The sequence below is a fragment of the Ixodes scapularis genome, unplaced genomic scaffold, assembly GCF_016920785.2.
Source record: "Ixodes scapularis isolate PalLabHiFi unplaced genomic scaffold, ASM1692078v2 PGA_scaffold1__304_contigs__length_218370807, whole genome shotgun sequence".
Lineage (NCBI taxonomy): Eukaryota > Metazoa > Arthropoda > Arachnida > Ixodida > Ixodidae > Ixodes > Ixodes scapularis.
Window position 1 is genome coordinate 80,137,352 of NW_024609846.1, and position 22,860 is coordinate 80,160,211.

A 22,860-nucleotide genomic window follows, 5' to 3' on the forward strand; every position below is an offset into this window, starting at 1 on the left:
AACTGAAGTGGCATCTCCTTAGGACCGCTGACCCTGAGCTTTTATAAAGTTTATTTGTGAAGCACCATCTTTTTTTCATTATACTATTTTGTCATCGCAACCTCAAAGTTGAAAGTTTTTCGCTTAAATCAGGATTGACAGAAAATTTACCAGAAAGTGTTCCTCTGATTTTTACGGATTTTCTCGAAAATGCAGAACCCTAGTTATCAGTGGCCTTTTCTCGTAGGTAGGGCGTAGGGTTTTTCGCACAACTACTGTAACACCTTCGGTCTAGTAATATGCAGTTCCGGGGCCACCCAACAGATGCCACCAGCGTACCATTACATTTTCTCGTTGTACGCGGTTACGAGGAAGCGCAATTTGCTCGAGCACGGTCGGATGCAAAGTTGTGAACCAGCCTTGAGTTGAGAACTAAACCCATGGGGACAATGACAGCACAACTTATTTGTTCGTGGTCCCCATGTAAGCTCGGCTGGGGCTCATGTTCAAATGATGAAGCATGGATGGAACATCAGTCCCTGCTGAATGCCGACGCAGTACTCTTGTCCAATCTGTGCCCGCATTCAATTGAGGAAGCGGTCATAAAGTATTCAGTCCACAGGGTTTGTGTTAGGTAAACACCCAGCTCCATGGAAAACAAGGTGGGCTATGTGGGCGCAGTGCAGATCGCACGTTTGCGAGGCTGGTTACGCATAATTGTGCACCATCCATGCGTACGGAGTGGATATTACACGGGACTAAGTGCTTGTGATTGCGCTTGACGTATGTGCAGTGCACATTGCACGTTTGTGAGACTAGGTATAAGTAATTTTGAGTGCTATGTGTAACAGCACCAAAACCCAGGGCTCAGCAGTGCATTCTGAATGTAGATATTTCCTCTAGCTGCCAGACAGACTTCGTAGGTGAGTCACCATAGATGCAAGTAAGGAGTGTGGAGAAGGCTTTCCAATTTGTCTACTTGCCGAAGCCGTCCGTCGTGCAAACAGCATGACGCACATTTTGTCGCCCTTGTATTGAAAACAGCCATACCAGCTGCAGAGAAACGCTTGTGGACTACGCGTAGGTTGAACAGTGACTGTGGCGCGTGTGCAGATCTTTCATGTGCCAAGCGAGGAGCGTCGTTTCCGCGAGACGAGCTCGCAGCGCTTTGGGGACCTGGGGGAGCAGGCCAAGATCTGTGCGGACATCATGCGGGACACCCAGACCACCATCGAAGTGAGCTCCTCCCGCGACCTCTCACTCACGGTGCTGGTCACGGGCCGCGAGCGTAACGTCGCCCTGGCTCGTGCTCATGTCATGCGGGCCCTCCAGACGCAGGTGCGTGCCAACCCCCCCCTGTTTGTCGGTAGTGTACCAAAATTGTTTCTGTGGCATCTGATAGACTTGGAGATTCACAGCATGTGTTGTGATTGAGCTGGGCACGTGCTGTGTGTTGGTGGTATGTGAGGCCACAGAGGCACGTGACTTCATGACATAACAGTTGCATGACACCGTGAAGTGATGTCACATGACACCGTGACTGTCATGTCACTTGACGTCAAGTTCAATCGTCTTGACATCACAATGTCTTGTGATGTCACAGTGTCGTCTGACACTCTGAATCGAGGTCATGTGGGCAATATAGTACTAGCACTTATGGTGCTATAGAGAGTATACGCCAGTGGCCATAGCTGAGTCTGCGGCTGCCAAACACGTGCCGACAACGAGTTTCCACAGTTTTTTTTTTTTTTAATCTTGCATTTTACACCGTAGAGCTAGTCTGTCTTAGCGGCCTATGAATGCAAACTCGTTCTGAGCATGCCCAGTGAACAGTGCACTCAAGTATGGTGTCCAATGAGTAGCCCCTGTATTGCTTATATGACCTTAACCCGTGTGTCGGTCGAGCGTAACGTGCCGTTTTTCTCATGAAACCCGGCCCTATGATACATTCTGCGTCCAGAAGTGTCGGTGACCGGCTCTTCGCTTGTGCAGGCCTCTGGCAGCATCCAGATCCCCAAGGAGCACCACCGTTTCATCCTGGGCCAGAAGGGCAAAAACTTGAAGGAGCTGGAGCAGACGACGGCCACCAAAATCCACGTGCCACGCACAGACGAGAACTCTGACACCATCACCATCACGGGCAGCAAGGAGGGCATTGACCTTGCCCGGGACCACATCCAGAAGATCTCCGAGGAGAAGTCCAAGCAGGGTGTGGAGAGGCTGCAGATCCCCCGGATGTACCACCCCTTCGTGCGGGGCCCCTACGACAACGTGGTGCGGGGCCTGGAGCAGGAACATACTGTGCGCATCCGGCTGGGCCGGGAGGAGGACGAAATCACCGTCACGGGGGACAAGGAGAATGTGGCTCGGGCTCGGGACGCCATCATGGCCATCTACAACGACCGCCAGTCGCACTGCGACAGTGTCGGCGTGGAGGTGAGAAGACCGATGCTTTGCATTCCCTCATAAAAGTAGAGGAATGCAAATCATTCCTCGACGTTTCACGTGGAGGTATATTTTGAACCAACCCGCACCAGTCGTGCAATGTTAAGTCACGTGACCCACGGTGCAAAGTCGTGATGTTGCGTGGTGTCACGGTTATTAGATCTAGTAGCATTGGGTGGCAAGTCGTGTTATAACTTGACATGGCACGACACTACGACTCGAGATCATGCCGTTATGTCATGTGACCACTTCGCTTGATGTCGGGTCTTCCAACACCATGGTGTCGCTCGAATTGTGCAACACGATGTCACATAACGAGAAACCACTGCAGTACATTGTGTCCCGTGACATTGAGGTGCAGCGTCACGCTGCCTGGGGCAGATCCAAGCAGCACGCTATTTCCGGAACGTGTCCGTCTTGCCCGTCGAGCGCACTCCTCTTCAGCCCAGATGCTTCCTCCTCCCCTTCAGGTGAAGAAGTCCCAGCACAAGTACGTCCACGGGTTCCGCGGCCAAACCCTGCAGGAGCTGTTTGACCAGACGGGCGTCTGGGTGGAGGTGCCCCCCATGGAGAGCGACGTAGAGACGATCGTGCTCAGGGGGGATGCGCAGAACCTCGGGCACGCCCTCTCCCTCGTCTACGAGAAGGTGGGAGCTCCTTCCATCTCCACCCTAGAGTCGGAAGCATCTGTGCAACCATTTTTCCGTCCCGGGGAAGCGTTGTCTGAAAATACCGATGAGGTTTTCGGTAACGAAATCTCTGCAAGGATGTTAGGACTCTATTTATTCGAGGTCCCTCTTTTTTTGCCGCTATACTCACTGACGAGGTGAGAGCAGCACGGTGAAGATCCAGTTCTGCCGCCTCCAACGCGAGCTTCCTACCTCGGATAACTTCGAGGTGTTTCGCAGGCCTGTAGCGTTCACGCACAGCCAAAGCACGGCGAAGGCAACATCCGCTCACCGGAGTCCGGGCATTTGAAGGAGAATCTCTGCCGGTCTCCTTTTGTCAGTAATTTTAGGACGTCGCAGTTGCTGCTCACTCTTACGGTTCTTAGGATGTTGTCCTCGAAAGCTTCGGATTAAATTTTGCGAGCACTTTGTCTGCCTTATATAATTAACGATTATTGATTGTACTAAGGAGGAAAATCCACACTCGACTGAGGTGAGCTTTAGCTGGGACGGGCATGGTGTGTCGTTTCAATGACCCGTGCTTCTGTTTCAGGCCAACAGTGTGAAAACGGCGACCATCCCCGCAAAGAGCTGGATGCACAAGTACATCATTGGCAAGAAGGGCGAGAACATTAAGAAAATCACTCAGGATCACAAGGTGAGACCTGTGGGCTCTGGGGTCGTTTCTTTCCCGACAACCTGTGGTCTTGTTGGCTCCTATGTATGTGCTTATAGGGAAGCGTTAGAGCAACAGAGGCGTCGTACACGGCTCATGATTCGCGAGGCGAAGACCGTTTGTCACGCTCGCTTTAATGAACTTGTTACAGCTTATGAACACAGAAAATTAAGGATCACAGAAATGCTGCTTATATATCTTACAGCTATAGTTGACCTAGAACCTAAGGTTTGGAAATCAAATAGTCAAGGTCGAAGTATTCGACGTGTATCAAACTTTCAAACCTGCAGAATCCTTGCGTTCTTCAAAGCTCACACTTTTATGTTCAACAAGCCGGGAGGTTTGGCATAGCTCTACGATTAAATCTAGTATGTCGATTAGTCTGATAAGCTTTAAAGGGACAATGAAGGCAATTTCGGATATTTTTTTGGCGATTGAACTGGGTTCCCGGCACGTTTCAGACCACGTTGCCCAAATTTCAGCCGAAACCGGCGCTTGTGTGCCGCGCGAATCAATTAGACAGTCGCGGTAATAATCGTACCGGGATCGACCGAGGCGACGCCCCGAGCGTTGCGGGAGAAACCAGCAGAAGCGGAGGTCACGTGACCCTGCGGGGCCTGGAAGCGTGACGTCACAAGAGACGCGTCAGCGATTGGTCGAAACGAGAAACGTGCTTTCGGTCACGCTTTGGCTCGTGGTTTTTATGAACACTGTTCTAATTCCACTTGAGTAACCATGAAAACTATAAATCACCCCAAAAATGATAACTAAACCGTAAATAAAACACCATAATTCTTTTTCTCTTTGCTACACTGCACGCGAAACGGGCAACGAGCAACTATGGGCAAAGAAAATATATAAAATAAAGAACGCAGCGCGGAACACCGCGCTGCTATAACCCACCGCGGTAACCAGAGTCTTGACGCCCTAAATGCTACCGGTACCGACAATTCACATGTGACGTCACTCCCTACGTCACCTCCGTTTTCGGAGGCCCAAAATTGAGAAACGCAGATAGTTCAGTTTCGGTTTCTTCAGTTCTCTCGTAGGTACAGAATTACGCGTCACAAATGTCTATAAAAAATTTGCAGTATCCCAGGTTCCTAAGAAGCCTAAAAGCACCATTTAAAAAATTTAATTAAAATCGTCTTCATTGTCCCTTTAAACCGTAACCAACAAAGATCACTCCAATGTTCGATGCGCTTGAAGAGGACGAGACTAACAGTGAGTTATTTTCACTTTAGGGACAATTTTAAGAACATTTGGCCTTTGATAGCATTATGCTTTTCCTTGTAGAAACAAAATTTTTTACAAAATAACTTTTGTTGTCTTGAGGAGTTCTCGACTGAAAAGCAATAAAAACTTCTCCAAGTCTTGTGGAAAAGTTTGTCTTCCCGTTTGTGTCTCACAATTGTTTCTCTGCACCCCGGAAATCGGGGCAGGCGATGCACGTGGACTTCTGCGAGGACGAGAACCTTATTCGGGTCGAGGGTCCGGTGGAAGAGCTGGAGCTGGTGAAGGCGGCCCTGGAGGAGAATGTGCGGGAGATCGAGAGCAAAATGGATTCCGTGGAAATCAAGATCGATCCCCAGTTTCACAGGCACATCATCGGCAAGGCTGGCGCTAACGGTGGGTGCCGCTACTGCGTGCTTGCCCCCGACGGAACCCAGTTTAACCTTTGCACATCATTATTCTAATAATTTAGGAGAACCGTCAACCAACTTTTCTTCACCTATGTCTTGCATAAAATGATAAGGATGAGCGATAAAACGCTGAGCGAATGCGGCGCCGTTGTTCCGTAAAATAAACTTGTACTTCTTTTAAACTTGGAAAACCCATTTGGAGCACTTGGCCGAGATGGCTGGCTGATGTGCTTCACTTGTGCATTAAGCAATTTCGTGTTCTGAGGGGTGGGCGTGCATTTGGCCAAAGTGTGCCGGGTCATTTTGGCTTCGTTGTCGTTTCTCCTTTCTCGTCGGGCAATGTTTTGCTGTGTCTTGAAAGCATCTTAATGACCGATGCAGAGACAGTTCTTTTTGCCAGGAAGAAGGCGCTCCCCCAAAATCCTTCTCTCTTTTTCTTGCTCATACTCTTGCGTCCTCCTCACTCAAAAAAGTGGGTCCAAGAGTTATTCCCTGCAGAGAGAAGCGGTTTCCTCCTTACTGGAAGAGAAAGGACAAGTCGAGGGGTAGTTTCTTCCTCCGGCCTGTTCGTGTCCCTTTAAGGGGGGACACTGGCTAGAGGTTGAACTTTTGAACTATTCAAGTGATCAGAATGAAATTAGCAGTAACTTCAGATGTAGCTGTACTGTGCAAACTTTCAGCTCTCTAGGGCAACTTTACATACCTGCATAAGAAGATGTGTCACTCTTCGTTAAGAAATCTATGATATGCAAAGGAAGCTATTATGCACCATTTTAAGTGCTTGAGTATAAAGTGGGGGATGTGGAACTTCGGGCTATCTAATTTTTATAACTTAAATGTAAATATTTCAGGAAGAGTGATTACCTCAAAATATGAGATGCATATCTGTCCTATGTAGTTTTTTCTCAATGAGGACTTTAATGTAAAACAAAATAAAGTAGATAGCCCGATTCCCCAGTAAATTTCAGTTCAGAAACATCTTGATTGTGGTATCAAAATAATTTTACTTTCAAACAAAAGATTCCTTCGTATGAAATTTGCAGCAAAAAGTGGAACTGAGAAAAATGCATTCAAATATTGAACTCCTTTACTTTGTTACTGCCTGACAATGTGTTGAAAATATTTTATATCAACGTAACTATTTGGCACATGGTTAGGAAATTTAGTGTAAGGGTGTATAATTAGTTTCTAAAACTGAAAACCTCAAAATTTAAAAATGAATTTTTTCAAGAAATTTTGAAGCTCAGGCTTACGTCCCCCCTCTAGAAGTGCTCTGGCAGCGAGAGCAACAGAGGGCACGAGGGCTGCATGGCTGACGGGATGGGTGGGGTGTCACACTGCAGTGAACCGGCTGAAGCAGGAGTTGGGGGTGACGGTGCACGTGCCCTCGGACGAGGCGCGGTCACCCGTGGTGCGGGTGGAGGGGCCCCCCGAGGGTGTGGCCCAGGCCCAGGCCGAGCTGCTGGACATGGCCCACAAGCTGCAGAACGAGGTCACCCGGGAGCTGACCGTGGAGCCCCGCTTTCACCGCTACCTCATCGGGGCCAAGGGGGAGGCCATCCAGGTGGGCAGGGAACGGCACCCTTCTCTTCCTCCTCCGCATTATAGCACATCCGCCCCAGAGCGAGCGGACGACTTGCAAAACAAAATGCAGGGTGGGCCGTGCTTTAGCATTCAAGTAACGAAAACCTAATGTGACTCAAAGAGGTGGGAGAACAAGTACAGTTTGCGTCAGCGCTGACAACCTGTAGCACTCGCTGTGGGTTGTCACTGGGGCCACCCGGTCTGCAGTGTAGAGCATGCTGATCGAGGGTGTTTATTTTCTCTTTAGAAGGAAATGCTTGAAACCTCTTGTTCTGGTTTTCGCTAAGAAGCTTCGAACAAAACAAAACTGCTTTATTGAAGCGGTAGCTTTATAGGACCAACTGTATCGTGCTGAATCACTATTGTGATAGCTGCCGTGTTATCTGTAGATGCCTCTTCCTGTGTAACGCAGCCTCTGTGGCCACTATGCTTGGCAATATATTGCGATGGAAATAAACTGCTTCCAGTTCTGTTCGTGGAGCTGACAGCATCAGTTTGACTCTTATCGGTTGCACGCCGACGGATGCACGGTGCCAGAAGTGGGATCGGTTTATTAGGGGCAAAGCTCCTTGACCTTTGCCCTAAGGACCTTGTCCATCCGTCCGGCCGGCCAGCCGGTGTCTGTGCTCACATAAAAAGAAAAATGTTTGCGCAGTCGACAGGATTCGAACCTGTGCGGGGAGACCCCACTGGATTTCTAGTACATCGCCTTAACCACTCGGCCACGACTGCGGGACGAGTAGGGGGCTCTGAGATGTGGTAGTTACTCAAGAGCTGGGGTTTCTGTCATGGATGAAACGTTGCATGTAGCCGCTCAACATCTATACAGGAGAGGGCGCTGCGGTCAAATGCTCAAATGCGTATATAACCACGTTCCATACCACACATTCTCTTTCTGACATGGACCGTTGAGTTAAAGGAGCTGTGCAACGATATTCAGTTGGAATGTTTTTCACTATACACGAGCTTACTGGCACACCTGGGACTCAAGGATACTCACACGCAACACCATTGGCCAAGAAACTCCTTTGTTGCATGTAATTTCAAGGACAAAAGCGATCATTTTCATTCAATCTCTCCTTTGCAAAATTTGATGATGTAACTCGGGGATCGCAGTACACCCAAGTGACAATGTTTGAATGCGGTTCATAGATTGGACCCGAGCATTGCGTGGGCACTCGATTTCGGCTCGTGATAATTACTAGCTCGAGAAGCATTCGGGTAGTGACCCGTGTCCAATCGCTGCAACGACGACAATAGCCGAGCCATAACAATGTCTGAAACTCAGCACATGTCCTGCGCTTTGCGAACCCCAGCGCGTGGCTATGATCAACACTGGCGGCATATAATCGGCTCCAGATCACGTGGCCGCTTGTTCTGGCTGCGAGTTGAGGGGGTGAACGCTGCTCATTTTTCTTAAATTCTTTTCTGGGACTTCTATTGCGTGGGGTGAAAAACGGAACGCGTGTTTCATACGTTATTAACGTTAGGGATCCGTTTTAAGCGGTATTTGTGCACAGTACAAAAATTGTTGCATTGCTCCCTTAAGCGGTGGAGATGCGTTCCCACAGCTTCTAGCGGATCCAAGCTGATCTGCTAGAAGAACCACTGACTCTGCATTTCACCGACCATAAAGCAGTAATAATGAAGTCGAAACGCAGCTTCGAACTCAGCACTACCTATGAGCAATAAAAAAAAAAATCAGCACCATCAGCACTACCTATGAACAATAAAATCAGTATCATCAGCACCACCAGAGCTTCGCCCCAGTCAACATCATTCACCACGTAGAGATGCGGTCATTTTTTTCTATTACAATATCAGGAGCCATGTAAGCACGAAATGTGTAGGTCGGTTAGTCCGTAACAATAAACAATCTTGAAAAAAAAAAACTGCTGTCGGTGCCAGGGATTAAACTTTGATTACTAATGCGAAAGCGGAATGCTCTGCTGACTGAGCTACGGACCCAGCACACAAGAATGGGAGGAGTGAAAGCAGGTGGTGTGACAAAGCAAGCAGAGAGGTGTGGAAAGGGCAAAAAAAGAGGAGCAAAAACAGGGGGTATAGAAAGAGCGCATGGAATGAGGAGTGGAAAGGGCAGGAAAACACATTTCCCCTTTCCCGGTGACCCAGAAAATTCAGCGCATAGGTTTTGTGTCTGTTTGGTGCTGAAGGAAAGCACTTGCAGCGTCACAAAGAGAGTTCCCATTACAAAACACGGCCCTTGGAACCACCTGAACTAAGATCAACACTTACCCCAGGAACTGAAAGACTAAGGGTCATCCTGCCCTCGGCACCACCCGAACTAAGAGCACCGCCCACCCAATAAAGCTACCACACTTAAACGTGCTTGACAGAATGACCAAACATGCGGCCAATTTTTTCTTGTTTGATTGCTAATGAGCAGCCTTATCCTCTTCCTTGTTCGATCGCTTTGTGGACTGGGGATGTTTTTTTATGCGATAGCATTCTTTAGCTACCCCCCCCCCCCCCTCCACACACACACACACATTTTTTTTCATTTCTGGCCTTCTAATGTGTAGTAGGTACTCCCAGTAGACCATTTCAGATCACATTCTCACTCTTTCCCATATTTGACCCTCTTCAAAGGACCTGACGACCTTGACGTCGTTCTTGGGGTCCTAGACGTCCTTGAGGTTGTCCTAGACGTTGTCCTTGAGATTGTCCTAGACGTCTTTGATGTCGTCCTCTAGGACGTTGTCTTAGACGTTGTCCTTGAGGTTGTCCTAGACAAATGCTATTGCAATTCATAAGCAACTAACAATAGTGGTTTGTGTCTAGTTTTCTATTTGTCCCTGCTTGCTTTGTCAAACAACAAAGCACAAGGAGAGGAAGAAAGGGACAGCTCGACAAAGCTGAAGGCCGCCACTCTGGCAGTTTCACAGCATAAATAACTACAAGCACGAAAAAAAAAGCAAAGATAATCATGGTATTGGAGCAAAAAAGAAAGATACATAATCATAGGAGGTGTTATTTAGGACGCGTTTCCTAGGAGGCATTGCGCATGCCATCTTTCCTTGTTACCCCACACTAAATGCCGCATGCTCCTCCGTCCATCCCCCCAGGAGGTGCGTCGGCAGTTCAACCAAGTGAACGTGACGTTCCCGGAGGCCGGGGCCCGCAGCGACAAGGTGCTGATCCGGGGTCCCCGGGAGGACGTGGAGGCGTGCCACCGGCACCTGGCCCAGACCTGCCGGGACCTGCAGGCCTCCAGCCACAGGGTGGACCTGGTGCTCTTCAAGCAGTTCCTGCGCCACCTGGCGGGCAAGGGGAGGCCCACCCTGCGCCGCATCCAGCAGGAGACTGACACCAAGATAGAGCTGCCCGCCGAGAACAGCAACTCGGACGTGGTCATGATCACGGGCAAGAAGGAGAATGTGGCCGCTGCTAAGGAGAAGATCCTCGAGGCACAGAAGGAGCAGGTACATGCTACTCCCCCGACGCTGTCTCTTCAGGCACCAGCTCCAACTGGTCCCTCCGTGGGGCTCTCTGTTCCTTTGAGCTGTTCATTTTCTTAGCCGGTCGACTTCGTTGGTGACGTTGAGGGGTATGTGGGTTTTGATTTCAATTTCCGAGAAGCAGGATTTCGGAGCAATGTCACAGACCAAGAAGCGTAGCCATGGCGGCGTTCGCAGGTCCTCAGAAACTGTGGCACAGAGGCGCCACATTGTTGCAGTTTTTTACTGAACAATGTGCAACTACGGCAATGTGAGCATTGCCGTAGTTGCACATTGGGACGACGTTACAGGCTTTCCAGCCTGTAACGTCGTCCCAAAGATTCCAGCTCTCGGCTATTTGAAACTGAAATTATTAAGTCAGAATAATGCGACGAGGAATTATTTGCGGCATCTTGGCATATTCCACATTGCATTTCACGGTTAGTGGAATGTGCACGAACCAACCCAAAAATTTGGTGTGTCTACACTCTCGTTTCTTCCTATATCGATTCATTCTACCTTTGTATTCGTTGAATGCAGATTTCGTGCTAGCAGCCTCTTCTTTTTTTAAGGAACTAATATGCAATGGGCAAACCACTTGAGATTGAAGGTGGAAATAACCGTGTTTTCGTGCCTTGTCCCCGCCCCTTGTGACTGATGTGCAGGCGGACGTGGTGGAAGTGAGCATCATGATACCCTGCAACCTGCACAACTCGATCATCGGGGCCAAGGGGCGGCTGATCCACTCGATCATGGAGGACTGCGGTCGGGTGCAGATCACCTTCCCGCAGCAGGACTCCAAGAGCGACCGGGTCACCCTCAGCGGGCCGAAGGAGGACGTGGACCGGGCCAAGAAGCAGCTCCTTGACCTCTCCAACGAGAAGCAGCTGTCCAGCTTCACCGAGGAGGTCCGTGCCCAGCCCAAGCACCACCGCTTCCTCATTGGCAAAAACGGCTCCAACATCCGCAAGGCAAGGTTCCTTTCTGGTATTCTCCCTATCCTCTCCCAACACCATTTCGTCTTACACCTGCGTGACAGGGGTGCATGAGGGCTTTGCTGTCTAGCTTCGACATTTGCCACTTATTCGCGGTCCACCGAGTTTGCTGATCCACCATCACCTTCGTCGTGATACCACATAACGAGAATATGGTACAGGGAGAGCGCATCGCTTCCATAGCCTTAAAAAAGTTGGGATTGTTGCCCATACAGAAGCGTTACAATTGCATTGCCTGCTATTTAAGAGGGACAGTTCACACGTACATAGAAGCACTAAATCAACCCTATTCCTGCTGCAGCTTAAAAAATATGGGACAAGCTCTCTTGTGAAGCCTTTCACCATCTCCACTTAGCAGAGCGAACGTCGGAGAGGAGGTGAGTCCTTCCTCGCCTTGTCTTGCCTCGCCTCCTCTCCTGCTAAGTGCAAGGGGTGAAGGGCTTCATGGGAGAACTTTTTCCTGCTCTCTTTTAAGGGGGGACATGGGCCTAAATTTTAAATTTTTTTAAAAAAATTCATTTTTTAATTTTGAGGTTTTCAGTTTTAGAAACTAATTATGCACCCTTACACCAAATTTGATAACCGTACGCCAAATAGTTATGTTGATATAAAATATATTCAACAGATTGTGAGGCAGTAACGAAGTAAAGGAGTTCAATGTTTGAATGCATTTTTCTCAGTTCCACTTTTTGCTGCAAATTTCATACGAAGGAATCTTTTGTTCGAAGGTGAAAGTATTCTGATACCACAATCAAGATGTTTCTGAACTCAAATTTACTCAGGAATCGGGCTATCTACTTTATTTTGTTTTAAGGTTGAAGTCCTGAGTGATAAAAAACTAAGTTTTTAAAAATTGACAGAGGACAGATATGCATCTCATAGTTTGAGGTAATAACTCTTCCCGAAATATTTATATTTAAGTTATTAAAACTAGATAGCCCGAGGTCCCATATCCCCCACTTTATATTCAAGCAGTCAAAATGATGCTTAATAGCTTGATTTGCATATCATAGATTTCTTAATGAAAAGTGACACATCATCTTATGCAGGTATGTAAATTCGTCCTAGAGAGCTGAAAGTTTGCACAGTACACCTACATCTGAAGCTAAATCTCCCCTGCAAATTTCATTCCGATCACTTGAGTAGTTCAAAAGTTTGACCTCTAGCCAGTGTCCCCCCTTAACCTGCAACAGGGATGGAAACAGTACTACTGCAATGCTAACTTGAATTTAACTTAATGCTGATGCTGTGCTGGTCAAAGGTCAAAGCTATTTCCAGCGCTGAATTGGTAAGTAGTGCTGGGGTAGTGACGTAGCGTTACGTGTGAACAAGCCTTCAATCTGTGTCCTGAATGATGTTTAGCTTCTCTGTTTGACCCGATTTCCACGGTCACCGTCTGAGCTTTCACATCTGTGTTGCTGCTAAATGCAGGTTAGGGAGAAGACCGGTGCCCGCATCATCTTTCCGTCGGACCGTGACGAGAGCCAGGACACGATCGTCCTTATGGGCAAGAAGGAGTCCGTCCTCGAGGCCAAGAAGCTGCTGGAGGAGATGATTGAGAACTTGGTTCGTCCACTTTTTCTTCAGGTTTTGTTGTGACTTTTCGTTGTGCAACAATGTTTTGTTGCATGCCAAGGTTCTGTTGCGCTACATTTTGCCGTGTGCCGAGGTTTTGTTGTGCCGAGGGAGCATGCCTTACAAGGCAATTCTTTTTGCCACGAGACGAGTGTTTGCAGATCGGAGAGCCTCTTTCGCTTGACGAAGGTTGTAATGAAAGATGGGACGCCGTCTCTGTCCTCGCAGGAGAAGGTGGTTGAAGAGGAAATGCACATCGACCCCCGCCATCACCGGCACTTTGTGGCCCGCCGGGGGGAGGAGCTGCGGCAGATAGCGGAGGAGTTTGGTGGCGTGCAAGTGAGCTTCCCCCGCAGCGGGGAGCACAGCGATCTGGTGCAGCTCAAGGGGGCCCGGGAGTGCGTCGACGGTGCGCGCAAGCGCATTCTCGAGATCGTCCAGGACCTGGTGAGTGGGGCACGGAGTTGACGGGCCGACGGGCAAAAACCCACGCGATCGCAGATAGAGAGCACTAGCACCCGCACCCAACGGCCAGGCTATCGCTCTCCCTACTCGCCTTCGCTCATTGTGCAACCGCGTTGTCTGCCGCGCACTACTCCATCACACTAGAGCCGCAGTCTCAATGCCGCTACGTCATACAAAGGGAAGTCTACAGACCATGGATGTAGGAAGCTTTTTGGAGGTGACATGATTCCACCAGAGATAAAGCCATAACTGTGGAGGGACGTGCCCCCAACGATGACCAAACCCCGGCTGTCTTGGTCACCCTGGGGGCATCCGAGGGTGACCAAGACAGCTGTGGAGTAGCTGACCCGCACCCCGAGTCACGGACTTGGGGTGTAAATCAGCTACCCCTGAAATACATTCCTGGCTAAGCCACTGGCTGACGCAGCCCTCGTGTCCAATGCATGCTCAGTGCCTGTGCCCAAGCAATGGCAGACTTTGGCAATTGCCTGAGCAGCTGCTATGTGGCTCGCACTTTTGAAAAGGGTCTATTGTAGGAGTCTGGTACGTTCAGACATTTAACATGCACTAGCTGGTATCTGCATGAGGTCAGACGTCTCTTGTTGATTCACTCTCGTTTGACCCCTGGAAGAGGGCCAAAGGGTGCAAGCCGTGTGGCCAACTCTCGTAGCTCGGTTGTCCTCAGTAACTGACCATGGTGCCCTCTGTTGCATACCTGCAGGAGTCCCAGGTGACGCTGGAGGTAGTGATTCCCCAGCAGCACCACCGCGCCCTAATGGGCACCAAGGGCCACAAGGTGCAGCGCATCAACCAGGATTTCAATGTCCACGTCAAGTTCCCCGAGCGGGAGTCCCGCGACAGGGGTGCGTTTTCCCGGCAGTGATTTTGTTATCTTTTTTCTTCCTGCGATGCGTGGGGTTCCTTGGTGGTGGTCCCGTTTCGATGGGCGCCCTGTGGCTGGGTGTAGAAAGATAAAATTGCAGGAAAAAACGGCCTTTCTTCGGTTGCTTCAGTTGGACTCTGCGGGAGGCATCTCATGCAATCAGGTTGCCATCCGGGCCCGCACGCTTGGAGAAGCGAAAGACGAGCAGACTTGTGAAAAGTGTCTGACCTTGGAAAGTTGTCGGATGTTTTCCGACCTTCCCGAATTCATAAATCTTTGGTGCGTGCTATTCGGATGTAGGCAACGGTTTATTTTTGTGGGTGGTTTATCTCATTAAACTTGAGGAAGACAACGAGAAGGGACGGACAAACACACACTTGTGTTTGTCCGTCCCTTCTCGTTTTCTTCCTCAAGTTTAATTATCCGTACCAACCCGCTCGTTCTGTACTGGTTTATCTTATTTTGTTGTTCCGGTAGACACGAGACCTCTCTAGCTTTTGCGTTGTTCAGGCAAACCGTTTGACCATTAGGAGCGGCACACGCCTGGCATCGCTCCAACGGCCGACGTTTCTACACGAGGCTCCGTCACGATGGAGCGCGGTAGCGCTCCCTGTCATTGACAAATGGCTGTCCCTTGCGACTGCAGAGCCCCTGGAGAACGGTGAGGCAGCGGTGAACGGGGAGGTGGCCGAAGTGGCTCCTGAGGAGGGCAAGGTCCGCAAGGAGGACTTGATCCTGATCAAGGGCAAGCAGGAGGACTGCGAGCACGCCAGGGAAGCCCTCCTGGCCCTGGTGCCCGTCTCCCAGGAGGTGAGCTCGGCCCCTCGTTTACTTTGGGATCGCCTATTGTCGGAGACGTACGCAAGTGCAGGTGTTGCCACGGCGAGCTTCTCGGAGTAAACTGGTTTCACACTAGGCGTTTCACGTGTGCGCGTTGCCGCCGTAACTGTGGCTCACGAAAGTTGGGTGAACGTGCACGAGACAGTTTGTGCCATCTCGTGCTCTGCTTGCGCAGACCCGCAGCGGGTTTGTTGCACGTGCAGAAAGACTACAGTCCCCAGTACACATGGTGGTGGCAGCGACCCAACGGAACTAGATGGTGAGATCTGTCAGTTGGCTCGAAGCTTGTTACGGTGCTCTTAGTATGGTCTCGTTTTCTCTACACCAGGGGTTGGCTACCTTTAAAGAAGTCATGAAACAATTTTTCTGCTTTCATTAGATACTACTTAGGCTCCCTAAAGCTAATAACTGTTTAAACTTTCCTTGGTTTTTTTTTCTTTCTAGGCAATGGCAGTCGCCATTGCCTAGAAACCAATATGAGCATCGTTCGTCCCCTCAACTTGGAGCCAGAACAAGCGACCATGTGGTCCAGTGCCTATCCTATGCCGCCAACGTTAATCATACCCATCTGCTGAGGTTGGCATAGTAGAAAATGCGTGCTGAACCCTAGGCATTGTTAGAGTTTGCTATTCTCATCACCGCAGTCGTTGGATACGAGCCACTACCCGAGTTCGCCGAGGCATCGATTGTTACGTGCCGAAGTTGAGTGCTCACGCAGTTCTCGTGTCCAGTCTGTGAGCCACGCTCGACTGTTGTCAGACGGGTGGTTTCGATCCCACAATTATGTCATCAAGCTTTGCGAAGGCAAGATTGAAAGAAATAGTCCCCTTTTATTCTAACCCGATATTGTTTCATGACCCCTTTAATGTCTGCAGGCCATTTGCTAAGCTTAAGGGCTGACGTAAGAATGGGTCAAAAGCTCCTTTTTGTTAAGGGTTGAGTGCAGGCAGTAGCCTGAGCTCGAGGTTAGTTACCTTTTTTGTGATCAGGAACCTGCCAACATCCACCATGGAACGTATTTCCCTTTAAAAAATAAAGTTGAAAAAGAAAGTATGCACTTTGAATCTCTTAGTGAATGCGTCACTCGCGTGAAAGTTTCCCAAATCTGGTGCGCAACATTAAACCGTGACTGACCAGTTTTGGCTGTCGAAGAATTTTCGTAGTCAGAGTCTATGCCAGTGCCAACAACAAGCATGCAGCTTTCCCATTGGCCTTATAAATTGGAGAACCTTACGGGCACCGTTCTATGTGCCTCGCCAACTTCGTTCATTTGTCGGACATCTGTTTTTGTTTGCTTCAATGCCCCGCATGGGAATGCCGCTGCCCAGGTGGAGGTTCCCTTCAAGCTGCACCGCTTCATCATTGGCCAGAAGGGCGCCGGGGTCCGTCGGCTGATGGAGGACCACGACGTGAACATCAGCGTGCCGCCCCAGGCGGACGAGAGCGACGTGCTGGTGGTGTCCGGGACGCCGGCCAACGTGGCCTCGGCCAAGGAGGCCCTGCTCCAGAGGGTGGAGCAGATCCTCGAGGAGGAGGAGGACAGGGTGAGTGCAGGGAGCTCCCAGCATCTCTCTGCTCCGAGGGGTCGTCTCGGAGGCTCAAGACGTAAATGACGCTCGGAGGAAGAAGTGCTTGGGATGGAACAGCTTTCAGAGCTGTCTTTCGACACAAACCAACTTGCCCCCCTTTGCCGCTCTGGTGAAGCTTTCAGAGCTGAAAATACTCTAGGCACACCCCGCCCTGTACTTCGTTTACATTAAGGGGGGGCAAAGCTGAACTTGCAAGAGCAAGGTCGCGCATGTTCGCTCGTGCAATAAAAGTGTCGTGCGAGGCGGCATGTTTCTGCTTGCAGCGTCGGCTTCGCTCCCACTTATGGTGAAACAGAGTGCATGAGAATGTGACACTCGAAGCAGTTGGCTTGTGGGGTAGGTGAAAACCTTGAGTACACGGCATTTTATGCGAGCTGCACTTGTACTCGACACCAGCTTTTGTGCGTGACGACATCAAGTAGCTATTGAAGCTACTTGCACGAATGAGTGGCCTCGTTTGCCGTGCGCGAACGGGACTCGACACGTGCTTGCGCGGCAGTGTGAGGTTAGGCCACTGTGGAAACTGTGCTAATCTTAGCATAGTTGCCCGGAAACGATGACGATGAGTATTGGAACCATACGTCAAGACGGGGGTTTCATAGTGTGGCTCCTAGCAGAAACATTTCGCATAGCAATTGCTTGTAGCAGCCGACCTTAGTTGTTGATTAGCGTCAGCTTGCCCAAGTGCAGTGCTGTACAAAACGTTCGAGGTCACAATCGGAACCAACTTTTTTTTATGCGAGAGCCGGAAATAAGGATGCATCCCCTCCATGGGCCGGTGAAAACAGCCGCAATGTCTCAATCCCAGTATGCCTACTCGGTCCGCGTTGGCGAGCAAAAGACTATCTGATACAGTTGTACCTCGATTATGCGTCCCCGGTTTATGCGACATCCTGCATTTTACGACGGATTTGCCCGGTCCCGACGAACTCCCCAAAGAAATAATGTATTAAAAGTTTGGTTTACACGACGCGGGATTCTACATGTCCCACGTCGTATGACGTTCCGGCGGGAAATACGCTGGATCCTGTTGTTGCGATTGTGCACACCGGCGAACGATGTCCCGGACACGGATACTATTGATGATAGGAGAGCAGATTATTAGCTTAGACATGATTTAAAACCTCCGCTTGTCTTTTTCCTGATGGCCGATTACTGTATCCGTGGTTAATTGTTTTTTCGGATGATACGACTCACAAATTACACGGTGATTTCGCGCTGTCCCGCAAAAGTCGTGTAATCGAGGTTCCACTGTAATTAGAGGAGCGAAAAATACTTCTCTCAAAGATTTTATTGTTTAGTGGCACTGATGAATGTCGTCTTGTAGTGATTTCCAAACCGTCAAACACACAAACACTTTGTTGCGGCACGTTCTAGAGCAGATGGACGAAAAACACGGCAGTGCATTGCAGTCGTTGCTGCTTACAGTTACGAGGGACTCGGTTGAATTGGAGCTTCGAGCAACTCCTGCGGGTTGAACGACGTGAGAACAGATACAGAGCAACGTCGGACATAGATCAGTTTTTGAATGTGGAATAGTGCAACCAACCTCTGCTGTGCTGTCCTCGCACGATGCAGCAGAGGCTGGTTGCACTATTTCTCCCCAGGGCGCGGTGCCGTCGGTTCCGAGATGCGCTCCAATAGCGAACCGAAACTTGAAAACCCATTGAATTTGTGCAGTTTTTCAGAAAGCCATAAAAATGCTTCGCGTGCATTCTATTGTTCTGAAATTTGTTGATTTAGTTTTTATAGATGATGCTGTGCAATTTCTAATTGAAACCATGCCCTTAAACACAATATTAAAAAAGTTAATTACGCAAAAATAATTAACAACCTTATTATCCCGGACTTTAATAATTTTCCTAAATAGGCCCCTGGCCCAGGACCAAAATGACACAAAGCTTTTTTTGTTGCGACGCATAGTTTTCGCAATATTGAATTTGTCCACCTTTCGTAAAACACCCTGTGTATAGGTATATATATATACCGTAATATCCCGAGTCATCGCCCACCCCCTACCACCTGAAATTCATTAAAAAAGTGGGGTGGGCCATGTCTCGGTGGGTGAGCACAAACACTTGAAAAAAAGCGGAAAAAACCGCATATTTTTCTCTGCGTATCTAGCGCTGATGCACAAGAGATACATCAAACTCAAAACTCGATTTAGTTTCATTGTTTTACAGAAAAAAATGCTCACGAAAGAATATTTTACTATAGCGAAGTCCGTTGCTTGCATACGCGCTAGAAACACCGCCGATCTGCATATAGCGCGAACGTTTGTTCCGTGAAAGAATGTCACCACTATGTTCTCCTAGTTAGTAAAAAAAAAAAAAAAGAAAGAAAAGTCTACAAGAAAATAGAAAATCCGACCAGGCGCAACGAGCGAGCGGACCAAAGAAGCGACCAAGAGCAATGCTGGGAAAGCGGGAAAGCCGGGGGTCGCGTTGGCAAATACTTTGGCGTCGGGCCAAGTCGGGCGCCTTGTCAATTGCAAGCTCTTGCGCAACTTTCTTGTTTGGTGTGTACATACGTGCGTCCGTGCACGGCGGGCTATCAACGCACGGTTGGGACGCTCTGCAAACGTCTGTGTAGGGCGTTCCAGCAAAGCTTTATTTACGCGTTGGCTTTGCCTAAAATATTGCACAACCGCGGTCGCGACGGGCGGGAAGAAGGCGCAGGTTCGCGGTGACCTTACTTCGGCGGAGACAGACTTTGACCTAACACTCCGGGGTTACATTAACAAACTCTTATTTTGTTATCTCCATCGTTTTCTTTTCGCACGGATACACGACCACTTTGGGGTCGCTCACGGAGGTAAACAAAAAGAAGTGTCTTTCCCTCCTTTGTTTTACTTTGTCACGGATGTCCTCGAACTGTAAGGTCCGCGGCCGCGTCATTCGGGTAGGATGAGTGTTCGCGGATCGCAGAGTCCGCGCTGGGGTATTTGAAGGGGTAGGCGATGACTCGGTGTTTTTTCGGAAATCTATATTGGCCCCAAAAAACGGGGTGGGCGATGGCTCGGGGATGGGCGATGACTCGGGATATTACGGTATAGTTTTTTTTATTATCATTGCGTTTGTGATTGTGCTAACACCTTAAAACACCTCCCGAAAATATTTTCTGGCTACGCCACTGGTAGCAGGCATTCCTTGACAGGTAGACTGGCAAGAACTTAAAGGCAAATTGTACTAAGAAAGAGCAGCAAAGCAGGATTATGATCTGAAGTGGAAGATACTGTGAAAGGGTGTTACTGAAGATGGCACAACATCACGTCACCGGGCAGTGGACCAATCGGAAACCCTGTTTTGGGTCTCAACCAATAAGATTGCTCATACCAAGTTTCAGGATTTTTTTCTGTTTGGATGTTAAGGGTTCTCCTGGCCATTGGTACATTTAAACTTTGAAAGCTTCTACGGGCTATATTAGTGCCACTAAATAAGCTACGCTTCAGAGTAACGACACTTGGCCATTATGTGGCTTAAAATCATGGTTGCCAGTTATCTGAAGCTTTATCTGAAATCACAGGAAATGCTTTTCCGCCCTCCAGAAATGTTTAAACCGTTCGCGACAGAGCAAAGCAATATTACATTACCTTCCTAACACCGAATCTAATGCTGAGGAAGTAGCACTTTTGAATCATGACGATCGGCCGTTGCGTCTGTTCTGCATACGAGCCAAAATGGCGGCGCCCACAACAATGTCGGGGAACGGAGTGCCGATACTCTAAGCGCAGCTTATTTAGTGGCTCTAGGCTATATCTAGAGTAAATGCGCTTCCAATGAGGGTGAGATGTTCTGGCTATGTTAAACGAGTATAAAGCAGTGCTAAATAAGGAACGCAAACAAATTTGCTTCCTGCTGACTCGGAGGCTGCTGACATGTCGAAAATAATTTATTGTGAGATAAATGCTGCATGTTTATAAATGAAATTTTCTGAAATTATTCTTCGGAAGTTAATAAACATATTATTTTTGAAAAATATATTTTTCCTGGAAATTCTGAATTCTGAGGCCATGTCCCCCCTTAAAAAAAACGAAACTAGGATTGAAGGAACATTACAGTGTTGCACAGCCCAGTTTCTCGTTTCCCTCTTTCCAGCCTTCGTTTTTTTTCTTGAAACATGTCATCACTGAACCAGTTGTCTCGCATACTCCCATTTCTCTTATTGGCAAATTTATTTCTTCTAAATGTACAATTGAGAATCTCGTGGAACATTGGCAACTAATGAATGTAGGTATTAGACGATGGTGTTCATATTTGTTTTTTTTTGTGCAAAAGGGGCAGTCGAAGAGTAGTGTCCGGTCTGTGTTTTTCGTTGAAACTCCAGACCCCGTTTTCTCCCCGACGTTCCCCCTCGGTCTTGCTAACGGCGACTCTTCGTGGCCCCCCTGTAGAAGCTGCGCAGCTTCCACCTGGAGGTGGAAGTGGACAACAAGTACCACCCCAAGATCATCGGTTGGCGGGGCACCATGGTGAGCAAGATCCGCAAGGACCACGGCGTCCAGGTGCAGTTCCCGGACAAGGGGGCCCCCGAGGAGAACATCATCACCGTGGTGGGCTACGAGAAGAACGCCATCACGGCCCGTGACGAGATCTTGCGCATTGTCAAAGAGTGGGTGCGTGCAAGCTTTTGGTCCCATGTCGGCCGAACTCTTTGCGAAAGATTTCGTTGGGATGCAACTTGCTTTTAAAAAGTTTTAAAAGAAAGGTGGGAAAACTCTGGACTACATAGCCTCTTCTCTACATGCGAGCATACCGTTCACAAACACGCTGCGCAACCGTTGGTGCTTGGCGCGAGTAGTAACCGATTTGTAGAACAGTAAAGTCACCGCTCGGCGCTCGAACCACTGGTCAGCGAACGATTTGCTTGTCTTTATTGATGCGTCAGGGGTCTGGGCCTTGCCTTATCTTCACTGTATCTCTGCCATTACCTTATCGGACATCGCCATATCGAAGTTGTGTTGTACTTAATGTCACTCGGAATCGAGGGGGTTGAAAGTGAATTCGAGTACACCGAATATGGTTGCATGGCAGCCCTCGTTGTTTCCCGTCGTTGCGGTGGAAAGCGTCGGTTGACGGTGGTGGACCCTTGCCTTTTACCTCCAGTTTGTCTGTAATCTTTCTGCTTAGGAGGGACGATTGTGTATAGCCCACATTTTCCTGCGACAGCTTCAGTCTTGACACTAATTGAAGGGCTTTATTTCGTGCAATCGTGGCTACACGACGGCAATTGCCCCGTACTGGCTGAATCACACGGAGACGGACGCCAGTCGTATACAAAAGTGAGCGCAGGTCGTTTCTGCTGGGACAGAGCTGCCGCATTTTCTTGCACATTTGTCGTTGCTTACGACGAGTCGATGTCCGGCTCTGGTAATGAAGAAGGCGTGACAGGAAAGTCAGCATAAAGGTGGACGTCGGAATGCGGCATGTGCCCAGACATCTTTGCGTGACCGCTGTCTCTGGCTCCTTGATGAGTGAGGTTGTGCGTTGTGGACATGCAGGAGGACATGGTGACCCGGGAGGTGGAGATCGACCACCGGATCCACTCGCGGCTGATCGGGGCCCGGGGCCGCAACATCCGGCGCCTGATGGAGCAACACAAGGTGGAGATCAAGTTCCCCCGGCCCGAGGACGCCAACAAGGACTTGGTCCAGGTGACCGGGGCCGAGGAGGACGTCGAGGAGGCCGTCGAATACCTCAAGCAGTTCGAGGACGAGCACGTGAGTTTCGAGCCTTTAGATGGGTTATGGAGGTGCCCTGCCGTTGCAAAGCAAGGAGGCTTAGCACACCTTTGTAAATTTACAAGGACTCTACTCTTTCGATTGATCCGAAGATTTGAGTTTGAGTGTGACCGAGGAGATTGCGGTCTCTTGCGATCGTTTATGAGAGGACGCACCACAGGTCAGTAATAGCAGTCAGGTGTTTCCACGTCATTTCCATAATGATGGTCCGGGTAATATTTTTTATGCTCTCCGCATCTTGGAAAGTCGCAACGAACAAAGCCATCCAGAACTCTTTCCGAAAAGCTGAGTTTGAGACACCTGCAACATCAACAGCCAGT

General features: G+C 49.1%; 1 protein-coding gene across 1 annotated transcript in view; it reads left to right on the top strand.

Moving 5' to 3' along the window:
* LOC8035203 (vigilin) overlaps nt 1–22,860 on the top strand; it is a 39,319-nt gene that overhangs the window by 11,954 nt on the left and 4,505 nt on the right. Inside the window, exons 4-18 of the mRNA XM_002411121.4 lie at nt 1,093–1,317; nt 1,972–2,415; nt 2,895–3,071; nt 3,646–3,750; nt 5,211–5,397; nt 6,755–6,975; nt 10,082–10,438; nt 11,119–11,424; nt 12,880–13,014; nt 13,252–13,470; nt 14,210–14,351; nt 15,018–15,181; nt 16,540–16,755; nt 21,194–21,415; nt 22,301–22,519. Coding sequence (XP_002411166.3) covers nt 1,093–1,317; nt 1,972–2,415; nt 2,895–3,071; nt 3,646–3,750; nt 5,211–5,397; nt 6,755–6,975; nt 10,082–10,438; nt 11,119–11,424; nt 12,880–13,014; nt 13,252–13,470; nt 14,210–14,351; nt 15,018–15,181; nt 16,540–16,755; nt 21,194–21,415; nt 22,301–22,519 — 3,339 coding nt within the window. The remainder of the gene's footprint in view (nt 1–1,092; nt 1,318–1,971; nt 2,416–2,894; nt 3,072–3,645; nt 3,751–5,210; nt 5,398–6,754; nt 6,976–10,081; nt 10,439–11,118; nt 11,425–12,879; nt 13,015–13,251; nt 13,471–14,209; nt 14,352–15,017; nt 15,182–16,539; nt 16,756–21,193; nt 21,416–22,300; nt 22,520–22,860) is intronic.